Source organism: Mustelus asterias, chromosome 1 (genome assembly GCF_964213995.1).
Source record: "Mustelus asterias chromosome 1, sMusAst1.hap1.1, whole genome shotgun sequence".
Classification (NCBI taxonomy): domain Eukaryota; kingdom Metazoa; phylum Chordata; class Chondrichthyes; order Carcharhiniformes; family Triakidae; genus Mustelus; species Mustelus asterias.
In genome coordinates, this window is record NC_135801.1 from 124,408,174 (window position 1) to 124,420,387 (window position 12,214).

Sequence of the window (12,214 nt, forward strand, 5' to 3'; positions counted from 1 at the left end):
TGCTTCTTGACAATACAACTTGACAGAAAATTTCAGAAAAGGAAATTAAAAACACAATTAAAAAGACACAGTCGAGTATCAGAGTAGGAGACATTTTAATCTATACTTCACTTATCGGCTATAGTTTCGTAACTTCAACAAAACAGTTCAACTGCATTACTCAACAGAACAAATATTGACCTCAGGAAAAGTTAAAGTTCTGTTCAACTCTTTATCCCAACGTGAAATCAGTATTCGCTCAGGACTTATGGAGTGTATGAAATAAAGGAACTTCTTCAGCACAGACATATATAAAAAACATGTGCAAATCATTTTCTTAGAAGAGATTGGATGTCACTTATAAAGTGATCTTGAAATGTAGCTGCTCCTTTTTACTATTTTATTCATGGTCAACCAATCCTAGTCACCCACTACCTTTGCCCTCCTCATGTCCCATTGGCTCCTGTGTATGAACAAGTTCAACTTCAAAATCTTTGTCCTTATTTTCAAATCTGTCCATGGCCTCACTCCACTCCATCTGAGTAAACTGCCCTCGTCAGATGTCTCCGCCAGCAACCCTCTGCTCCCCAAGTCTTGGCAAAAACACTTCTTGCTCATAATTTTCCAGTTACATGGAGCGGTGAATTTCTTGGGACTTCTCCTGCTCCATCATCATTGGCAGAACGTGTAAATGGGGCTTCTGCTATCTTCCTATTGAAGTTGAGGTGGTGCCACAGGGAGCATTCTAAGTTCACCGCTATTCTTCCAAGCCCATTAAATATATTCAGGTTGTATTTTACCCATTGAATCACACCAGCAATATGTGACTGTTTGCTGTATGAGAGGTTCTCAAACTCTTTTGGTTGAAGCGACTATTTTCAAATGGATCAGTAACCATGAACTTCTCATCCCACTCCTAGATTATAATATTCATAATCTGAAAAGTCTCATACGTAAAAATATTTAAATAATGCTTTGAAACAAATGGATGAACAGATTCACCGACAGATATCGGTGAGATGGTTGTACCTGCTTCTCACTGCAGAGTCTGTCGACCCTTGACAGGAGAATGAAGAGGGCAAAAGAGGTTTCATGAGCATGGAGAGAGCACCAGGGGAGCACAGGACACTTCCACTCACGACTCACTTCCTAACTCTTGACCACAGTGTCTGAGATGGCTGCCCACAACAGCCAGCTGTATGGCCAGCCATGTGTTACAGACCCCTTGAAAGGTCTCTGTGGACCCTCCGGTGTTCATGGACCCAGTTAGGGAAGCACTGTACTAAACTATAATGAAGAACACAAGCATTTAAAGGCATTTTTGCTATTTTGCTTGGAAATAAGGCCTGCCCTGCTCTTTCAAGGAACTATTGACCAGTCAACTTATTATAGGCAGTCAGAAAAATAATGGAATTCCTATTACGAATGATAAATTACACCTACTTTCCATTACATGAAAAAAGTAAAAGGATTAAAAACTGCTGCACGTACCCACATAGCATTCCTCAAGCAAAGTACGGCCAAAAATTGGAACAGAAGGGAACAATCGCAGAGATTCCTTCATAACACAGTGAAGAAACTGCAGCTTCTTCAGATCGTCCATAGTCGCAGGACGATCAGAATTACCTGACGAAAAGTAGAGTCAAATCACAAAAGGTAAATTTTCAGACAAAAATGAATTACAGAAGTATTTGCAGAAGCAGATCAACATTATCAATAATATACTGCTTTTCTATTCTATTCTATAATTAATATTGCCCTTGGTGGAGAATGAAACGATTGCGTGGGGAGAGACACTAGGGCACCAAACGTGGGACAGGAGGAGAGGAGAGAGGAAAAGGCATGTCACATTTTCAAAGATCACTCAAGGTGGCCAGGTAAAATCCTCCCTTTCTGAATCCATCTTATTATTTACCAGGTTTATTATTGTACCTATAAACTTCAAGTTTATTCAATATAATAGATATGTTACAATTATCTCAATGAAGTTTACTGGAGGTGTAAAGATCTATGACCTGCAAAACTATATTAACTACTTACTTTCATCTATTTTTCCTGGAGTCACATGACTCTCTTTCAAAATGCTTCCTATTCCAGACATTCCTAATGTCATATTCATTAGGAGCAGGAGTAGGCCATTCGGCCCCTCGAGCCTGCTCCACCATTTGATAAGATCATGGCTGATCTTATTGTGGCTTCAACTCTACTACCCATCCTTCTATACATTTGACTCCCTTGTCAATCAAGAATCTATCTAGCTCAGCCTTAGAAATACTCAATGACCACCCCCAAATTTTATATTTCATTTTCCTTGCAGCAAACAACAACATTCTATTTGCTTTCCTAATCGCTTGCTGTACCTACGTAACTTTTATACTTCATTTACCAAAACATCTCTTAAATAATATACTGCTTTTCTATCCCAACCATTATTCAGTGTTAAACCACCCAGGAACATACGAAGGTGTTACATGACTGTAAGGTGTTTACTTTGGAGGTATATTAGCATCTCTAGATATCTTTGGATGTGTGCCCTGCCAAACTGAAAAGTTTTTTAAAAACTTCCTTCTGGATATGAGCATCACCAGCATTTATTGTCCATTCCTAATTTGGTGACAATGAGCCTTTTTCTTTGCTGCACTCCATGTACAACCATGGTGATGTTAGGAAGGGAGTTCCAGGATTTTGGCCCAGTGACAGTGAAGGAACGATGATATAGTTCCAAGTCAAGACTGGTGTGCAGTTTTGAGGGGAACTTTCATGTGGTGTTCCCATGCAGCTGCTGCCCTTGTCCATCTAGGTGGTAAAAGGTCAATAGTTTGGAAAGTGCAGTCAAAGGAGTCTTGGTGAGTTGCAGCAGTACATCTTGTAAATGGCACACACTGCTGCCACTGTGTATTGGTGATGGATAGGTACAAGTCACAATGGTGTGCATCTTGGAGGAGAACTTCCAAGTGGCTGTGTTCTCATATGGCTGCTGTTCTTCTCCTTCTGGGGTTAGAAATCACAGGTTTGGAAGTTTCTCTTGAAGGAACCTTAGCAAGTTGTTGCACTGCATCTTGTAGATGGTACACACTGCTGCCACTGTGCAAAGGGAGTGGATCTGGAAGGTGGTGGAAGGGGTACCAATCAACCAGGCTGCTTTGGCCTGGATGGTGTCGAGCTTCTTGAGTGGTGTTGGAGCTGCACTCATCCAGGCAAGTGGAGAGTATTCCATTGCACTCCTGATTTGTGCCTTGTAGACAGTGGACAAATTTGGAGACGTCAGGAGGTGAGTTACTCGCTACAGGATTCCCAGCCTTTCATCTGTTCTGGTGGCCACAGTATTTAAATCATCGGTCCAGTTCATTATCTGGTCAATGGTAGTAACCCTGAAGGATGTTGATGGTGGGGGATTTAGCGATGATAATGTCAATGAGTGTGAAGGGAAAATTGAGAGATTCTTCCTTGTTGGAGATGGTCATTGTCTGGCAGTTTTGTGGTGTGAATGTTACTTGCCACTTATCAGTCCAAGCCCCAATGGTGTTCAGGGCTTGCTGCATTTGGACATGGACTACTTCAATATCTGAGGAGTGGTGAAATCATCAGCAAACATCCCCCCTTCTGACCTAATGATGGAAGGAAGGTCATTATGAAGCAGCTGAAGATGTTTGGGCATGGGACACCACCCTGAAGAACTCCTGCAGTGATGTTTCAGCATTAAAATGATTGACTTCCAACCACCATATAATCTTCATTGGTGCTAGTTATGACACCAACCAGCAGAGAGTTTCCCCCTGATTCCCAATAGCTTCAATCTTGCTCGGACTCCTTATTTCTGCACTCAAGCAAATGCTGTATTGATGTCAGGGGTAGTCACTTGCATCTCACCTCTGGAATTCATCACAGAGTCATCGAATCCCTACAGTGCAGAAGGAGGCCATTCAGCCCATCGAGTCTGCACCGACCACAATCCCACCCAGGCCCTATTCCCGTAACCCCTCATATTTACCCTGCTAATCCCCATGACATTAGGTTTAATTTAGCATGGCCAATCAACCTAACCTGCAAACCTTCGGACTATGGGAGGAAACTGGAGCACCCGGAGAAAATCCATGCAGACACAGGGAGAATGTGCTAAGTCCACACAGACAATGGCCCAAGGCCGGAATTGAACCCAGGTCTCTGGCGCTGTGAGGCAGCAGTGCTAACCACTGTGCCGCCCACATCATGTCTGGGCTAAGACTGAAAATGGTGGCTCCAGTGGAACCCAAACTGATCATCGGTGAGCGAGTTATCACTGAATAAGTGCAGCATGAAAGAACTTTCAATGGTACCTTCCACCACTTTGCTGATGAATAAGTAGACTAATGGAGATTTGTCCTGCTTTTTGTAGACAGGACAAATCTGGGCAATCCTCCGGAGTGTTGCAAGATTCCCAGCCTTTCATCTGTTCTGGTGGCCACAGTATTTAAATCATCGGTCCAGTTCATTATCTGGTCAATGGTAGTAACCCTGAAGGATGTTGATGGTGGGGGATTTAGCGATGATAATGTCAATGAATGTGAAGGGAAAATTGAGAGATTCTTCCTTGTTGGAAATAGCTTGCTTCGGGGTGTGGTTGGTTTTGGGGCACAAGTCTTCAGTATTACAGCTGAGATTTTGCTCTGCCCCCAAATATCCAGTGCCTTCAACCATTTCTTGATATCACATGGAATCAGCTACTAATACAGCAACATTTTAGATGCTTACATTACCAGGATGCATTTTAATTGTAAATACTTTGGTGAAGTAAATGAAGGAGTTTAAGTCCCTTAAAACCTTACCAAAAACATCATCCAGCTCTTCGTGAACTTTTTTCAGTGCATCAGGATGGGACCCCAAGAGGTAAAGGGCCCAGTTTATTGCAGCGGCTGTAGTATCATGGCCCTGATGGCAAAAACAGCGCAACATGTTTAAAGATATATACATTTGCAGTTACTCATTTTTCCACAGACTGAATCCAATGTTTCAGCACAATCATCGGAACAAACTAATACAATGCAGATGCTCCCACTGTTGAGATCAAACAGAGGAGCCATCTGGTGTATTAACATGGTTTTATTTCACAACTGCGACTAAAAACTAAGATAATTATTGTCACTAAAGTAAAACAGGTCTGCTCATGATCTGAATGGTTTATTTCCTTTATTAAAAAATCTCCTACTTTAACTCAAAAATCCTCTGACCTTTTGTTGCAGTTATATTGAAATGATATGCTGAGGTAAAGCTATACCTCAGGATCTACTTACAACTCAAAAGTACCTTATAAAATATCATAGAATCACAGAATACAAAAGCGCAGAAGAGTCCCTTTGGCCCATCGAGTCTGCGCCCACGCATGAAATGCCCTGACCTGCCCATCGAATCCCACTTGCCAGCACTTGGCCCACAGTCTTGAATGTTATGGGTGCCAAGTACTCATCCAGGTACTTATTAAAGGCATCCCGCCTCCACCATCCTCCCAGGCAGCGCACTCCAGATCGTCACTACCCTCTGAGTAAAAATGCTTTTCCTCAAACCACCCCCCCCAAACCTCCCACCCTTCACTTTTAATCAGATATTTCATGACCATCAATGAAAAGACCTTTCTTAACAGAAAAACACATTGCAATCATGTTCAAAATGGGTATCAGAACCAGGACAGCAGAAAGTATAGAAAAGATAAAGGTTTTAAATTTTATGACGCAAAGAGTTAGACGTTTGTTGTTAATATAACAAAGAGAGGAATATGTTGCCTTCACATCACAGGGCCCGATTTTACCATTGTGTCGCGTCTGTTTTTGGGCACAAAAGCTTGGTAAAGTCGGGCGTGAGGTGATTAACGCGATCCGCGCCTGTGTCCGCGCAGATGCCCACTTTACCAAGGCCCGAAAATGGCCGCGATCAGAATCGCGCCCGAAATGGGCGCAACGGCGATTTAAATGCATTTGCATGCATTTATATTGAATCAATGGGCGGCCCACCCAACTTTACCAGCATGTCCCCCTTTACCATCGTGTTCACCCGTCCAGATTTGGCATGAAGCAGACATGCTCGGCAAAGGTCTATTACGGGCGCTCCAGCTTCTGCAGAGATAAGTTCAAAGCTTCCAATGGCTCTCTGACTCAGATCAGTGGTGAAGGGAGGGGGGTATCGAGGGAGGCGGGTCAGATTATTCTCTGGTGAGGGGGGGAGGGAGGAGGAGGCGGGTCAGATGTATCTTGGTGGTGGGGGGAGGAGGGAGGCCCGATCATTCTTTGGTGAGGGGGGGGGGGGGGGGGGGGGGGAGGAGGTCCAACATTCTCTGGTGGGAGGGAGGAGGGAGGGCAGATCATTCTCTAGTTGGGGATGGGGGGGGGGGGGCGCGATCATTCTCTGGTGGGAGGGAGGGGGACCGCTGCCACTCTGTGGGCGATCGGTGGGGGGGACGGGGGACAGGGGGTCGTGATTGGTCCGAGTAGCAGGGGGTGGGTAGATAAGGGGGACAGTTATTTTGTGGGGGTGGGGCGATGTCAGTGGGGGCCATCGCTCCCGCTTTTCGCTCCCGGGCCTCTTTATCCACTTTTTGCGGCCCGGAGCGATGTGATAGGGGCACGATTTTTCAAATTTTGTTCTCACTGCGCATGCGCAGTTCAAAGCTCCATTCGCAGCTGCAGCGTTTCAGGCGCGATAAGCCCCACCCACAGCGCAATTCAGACTCGTGATTTTTTTTTCAGGCTGAGTGTGTAAACAGCCTGGAAGCAGATTTCCAAGTCGGATCAGATTCAGCACTTAGAATCAAAATGGTAAAATCGGGCCCACAGAGTCAAAGAATTGTTTCAGCATAAGAGAAGGCCATTAGTCCATCAAATACGTGCTGGCTCCTTGAAGAATTATTTCCAATTTACCAATCCTTCACCCTTTCCCCATAGTCCTGCATGTTCTTCCTTTTCAGAATTCGTTTCTCCCTATTTAGTCTTTTCAGGACCCTTATGATTTTGAATCTTCTCTCAACTTGTTCTTCTCCAAGGAGAACAGTCCCAACTTCTCCAATCTATCTTCATAACTGATGTGCCTCATCCCTGGCACCTTTCACCAGGGAGAGAATCCCTGGCATTCTCTCTATTGCTTGCACATACTGTTTAAAGTGAGGCACGCAGAACTGGACACAATACTCCAACTGAAGGTGAATTAGTATTGATACAAGTTTACCATAATGTCCTTGCTTTTATACTCTATGTCTCTATTAATAAAGTAAGAAGTTTAACAACACCAGGTTAAAGTCCAACAGGTTTATTTGGTAGCAAAAGCCACACAAGCTTTCGAGGCTCTGAGCCCCTTCTTCAGGTGAGTGGGAATTCTGTTCACAAACAGAACTTATAAGACACAGACTCAATTTACATGGTTGGAATGCGAATACTTACAACTAATCCAGTCTTTAAGAAACAAAACAATGGGAGTGGAGAGAGCATCAAGACAGGCTAAAAAGATGTGTATTGTCTCCAGACAAGACAGCCAGTGAAACTGGCTGTCTTGTCTGGAGACAATACACATCTTTTTAGCCTGTCTTGATGCTCTCTCCACTCCCATTGTTTTGTTTCTTAAAGACTGGATTAGTTGTAAGTATTCGCTTTTTTAACTGCTCTTTCAACTTTCCCTGCTACTTTCAATGACTTATGCACATATATAGCCTGGTCCTTCTGCTCCTGCACTCCCTTTAAAATTGTCCCCTTTATTTTATGTTGTCGCTCCATATACTTCCTACCAAAATGAATCATTTCACACTTCTCTTTATTAAATTTCATCAGTCACCTCTCCGCCAATTCCACCAAGCTATATCCTTTTGAACTTCTATTCTATCCTCTTCACAGTTTGATACCATCCACAAATTTTGCAATTGCATCCCATACACCAAGGTGCAGGTCATTAATATATCACTCAAACCAACCTCCCAGCCATTGACAGTATCTACACTTCTCGCTGCCTCGGAAAAGCAGCCAGCATAATTAAGGACCCCACGCACCCTGCACATAATCTCTTCCACCTTCTTCCGTCGGGAAAAAACGTGGAAAAGTCTGAGGTCACGTACCAATCAACACAAAAACAGCTTCTTCCCTGCTGCCATCAGGGAATGGACCTACCTTATATTAAGCTGATCTTTCTCTACACCCTAGCTATGACTGTAACACTACATTCTGCACTCTCTCCTTTCCTTCTCTATGTACGGTAATGCTTTATCTGTATAGCGCGCAAGAAACATTACTTTTCACTGTCTACTAATACATGTAACAATAATAAATCAAATCAAAATCAACACTGACTCCAAGGGAACTATACTAGAAACCTTCCTCCAGTCCAAAAAACATGCACTGATCACTACTCTCTTTGTCCTATCATTCAGCCAATTTTGTACCTGTGTTGCTACTGTTCCTTTTATTCCATGAGCTCTAACTTTGCTCACAGTTTTGTTGTGCTACAGCTAATAAGATGCCTTTTGAAAGCTCATGTACATCACATTAACATCATTACCCTCATCAACCCTCTGTGTTACCTCTTCAGAAATCTCCAGCTAGGTTAGTTAAACACAATTTGTCCTTCACAAATTCATGTTAGCTTTCCTTAATGGATGGCATTTGCTCAGGAGACTATTCATTTTGTCTTGAATTGTTGCTAATAACACAACTGATGTAAAAGCTGAAAAACTGAGACTGACTGAAAATTTGACAAAAAATATTTAATAATCTGTGCTCAACCAGGGATATGATAAGAACCAGAACACCAATTTTAAGAAAAGCTTTTATAGCAAATTTATTGATTCTTCTGGTGAAATAAGGGAAATTGAATCACTGACCAAAGTTAGCACAATATAAAAAACCACTAGATGGAGGTATATCTTAAGCCATGATAATGCCCAAGCGAGATTTTATTATGGCGAATCAGCTTTTTCTACTTCAATAATTATCAAGTTGTTTATAAGTAAGCATCTGCTTAACTCAGATCAACAACTAATGAGACCACACTCCATCACAAATCTGCTTCCATTAGAAGAATCCACATGCTGTACATGCACCAAATCACAGACTAATACTTTGTAAAATACTACTGAAATTAAAATGAAAATTAATCAGCATTGATAGAGTTGCGGAGGTCTTGCGACACAGTGGAAGCATCCCCACCTCTGGACCAGAAGCTCTGGGTTCAAGTCCCACATTAGGACTTGATGGCCACAGAAGGTGTGTTTAGAACATGACCAAAGAATGTGATTATTGGCCTGTAAATCTTTCCATCATCCCTGATGGCAGGTGTAAGAGCAGGTGAGCTTCCTGACCAAAGTACCGCAGTACTTTGCCAAGTATAATCCATAGAATCCCTACAATGCAGAAGGAAGCCATTCCTTGTAACTCCATGTTTTTACCCTGCTAATCCCCCTGACACTAAGCGGCAATTTAGCAACTGAACCCGCACATTTTTGGAGTGTTGGGTGAAACCACAGCACCCGAAGGAAATCCACCCAGACACGGGAAAATGTGCAAACTCCACACAAACAGTGATCTGAGGCCAGAATTGAACCTGGGTCTCTGGCACTGTGAGGCAGCAATGCTAACCATTGTGCCACCGTGCCACCCTAATCCTGAGATCCAAGGTCGCCAATGCCAAGTTAGGTCATGGTACCTGAAGGAGGAGGGTAAAGTATAATTATAGCAATGATCACAACATATTAACATCATCTTATGTAAGTACATGTATTGAATTATACTGGAGTTCATATGACATTAGTATGTATTGTTCTGAATTAGAATTAGAAGGCTTCCTCAAGGGGCGGCACGGTAGCACAGTGGTTAGCACTGCTGCTTCACAGCTCCAGGGACCTGGGTTCGATTCCCGGCTTGGGTCACTGTCTGCGTGGAGTTTGCACATTCTCCTCGTGTCTGCGTGGGTTTCCTCGGGGTACTCCGGTTTCCTCCCACAGTCCAAAGATGTGCGGGTTAGGTTGATTGGCCAGGTTAAAAATTGCCCCTTAGAGTCCTGAGATGCGTAGGTTAGAGGGATTAGCAGGTAAATATGTGGGGGTAGGGCCTGGGTGGGATTGTGGTCAGTGCAGACTCGATGGGCCGAATGGCCTCCTTCTGCACTGTAGGGTTTCTATGATTTCTAATTAGATATTTTTGATTCTGATGAAAAGTGACACATTGAAATTTTACCTTCATTTCCCTCTCCACAGATGCTGCCAGAGCAACAACACGTCCACAGCAGATGTCATCTCCCTGGCCCTACACTCAACCCTAGAACACTTAGACAACATGTCTGACTCCTATTTGTTGACTACAGCTCGGCCTTCAACACCATTATTCCTACAAAACTCATCTCCAGACTCTGTGGCCTGGGGCTTGGCGCCTCCCTCTGCAACTGGATCCTGAACTTCATAATCCATAGACCACAATCAGCAAGGATAGGCAACAACACCTCCTCCATGATCATCCTCAACACCGGTGCCCCGCAAGGCTGTGCCCTCAGCCCCTTACTATGCTCCTTATACACCTATGACTGTGTGACCAAATTCCCCTCCAACTTGATTTTCAAGTTTGTTGACGACACCACCGTAGCAGGTCAGATCTCAAACAATGACGAGACAGAGTACAGGAAAAAGATAGAGAATCTGGTGAACTGGTGCAACGACAATAATCTCTCCCTCAATGTCAACAAAATGAAGGAGATTGTCATTGACTTCACAAAGTGGAGTGGTGGACATGCCCCAGTCTACATTAACGGGGACAAAGTGGAACTGGTCAAGAGCTTCAAATTTCTAGGTGTCCAGATCACCAACAACCTGTCCTGGTCCCTCCACGCCGATGCTATAGTTAAGAAAGCCTACCAACGCCTCTACTTTCTCAGGAGGTGAAGGAATTTGGCATATCCATGACAACTCTCACCAGCTTCTACAGATGCAGCATAGAAAGCATTCTTTCTGGTTGTATTACAGCTTGGTATGGCTCCTGCTCCACCCAAAACCGCAAAAAACTACAAAGGGTCATAAACGAAGCCCGGTCCATCATGCAAACCAGCCTCCCATTCATTGACTCTGCTTATACTTCCCGCTGCCTCAGAAAACCAGCCAGCATAATCAAGGACCCCACGCACCACGGGCATACTCTCTTCCACCTTCTTCCGTCAGGAAAAACATAGAAAAGTCTGAGGACACGTACCAACCGACTCAAGAACAGTTTCTTCCCTGCTGCCATCAGTCTTTTGAATGGTTCTACCTCGTTATAAGTTGATCTTTCTCTACACCCTAGCTATGGCTGTAACACTACATTATGCACTCTCTCCTTTCCTTCTCTATGATATGCCTTGTCTAAATAGCACGCAAGAAACAATACTTTTCACTGTATGCTAATATATGTGACAATAATAAATCAAATCAAATATTTCCAGCATTCTTATTTTTAAATCATATTCTAATCCTTGTTACCTGGGGCACGGTTTTTCCTGATCCAAAGTAGCGTGTGGATAAACAAGAAACAACTTTGAACACAAGAGGAAATAATCAATCAATCCTTACACTAAAAGCACTCAAAAGATTAATGGTGGGATGGGGGAGGAGTAGGGCAATAATTCAATTTAGCTTCTTGGAAGCCTTTTGTTCTTTATTGAGCTCCAGCTTTGCACATTCTGAAAGTACCGAAAACCTGTCTAGCAAGTAGAAAAGCAGGCACTATGATGACTTATAAACCATGTGCTACATACTTTAAGCTTGAAAGCTGAAGAGTAAAATGGCATTGCCCAAACTCTCACTTGTTTTGTTGAACAAAGAAGTGTGTTTAAGAATATTAAATATGTTCGTATGTCGATTAATGATCAGGAATTGATTTTAAAAGAATGTTTAATAATAAATAAATATAAGCGGCTATCAGTATTTACACAGCTGAAAGACACCAGGGCTATTTATTCTGTAGTTCCCCTTTACACCAGAAGGTAGCAATAGTACTGTGCTGTGATTTCATTGTTTGACACAACAGCCGGTATTTTATGACCTCGCTCGGGCGAGGCTTGTAAAATCTCCCCCAAGCCCAATGGAGAATTCTGTTCTGCGAGCCTCGCCCACCCTGGGGCGGGCATGTCGGTAAACCTCCGGCCATTGGGTTACTCAGTTCTCCCACCACCAACACCAACCCCCCACCCCACCCCCACCTAGACTTCCCAACCCTGCAGATTTTTTTCAAAGCATTTCTAAAATGGCAACCTGTAATTTAAAAAT

At 43.4% G+C, this 12,214-nt stretch overlaps 1 protein-coding gene across 1 annotated transcript in view; it reads right to left on the reverse strand.

The window, feature by feature from the left end:
* LOC144497176 (cytochrome P450 4V2-like) overlaps positions 1-12,214 on the reverse strand; it is a 39,040-nt gene that overhangs the window by 6,553 nt on the left and 20,273 nt on the right. Inside the window, exons 8-9 of the mRNA XM_078218014.1 lie at positions 4,785-4,887; positions 1,471-1,605 (exon numbers count right to left, since the gene is read on the reverse strand). Of these exons, the coding sequence (XP_078074140.1) occupies positions 1,471-1,605; positions 4,785-4,887 (238 nt within the window). The remainder of the gene's footprint in view (positions 1-1,470; positions 1,606-4,784; positions 4,888-12,214) is intronic.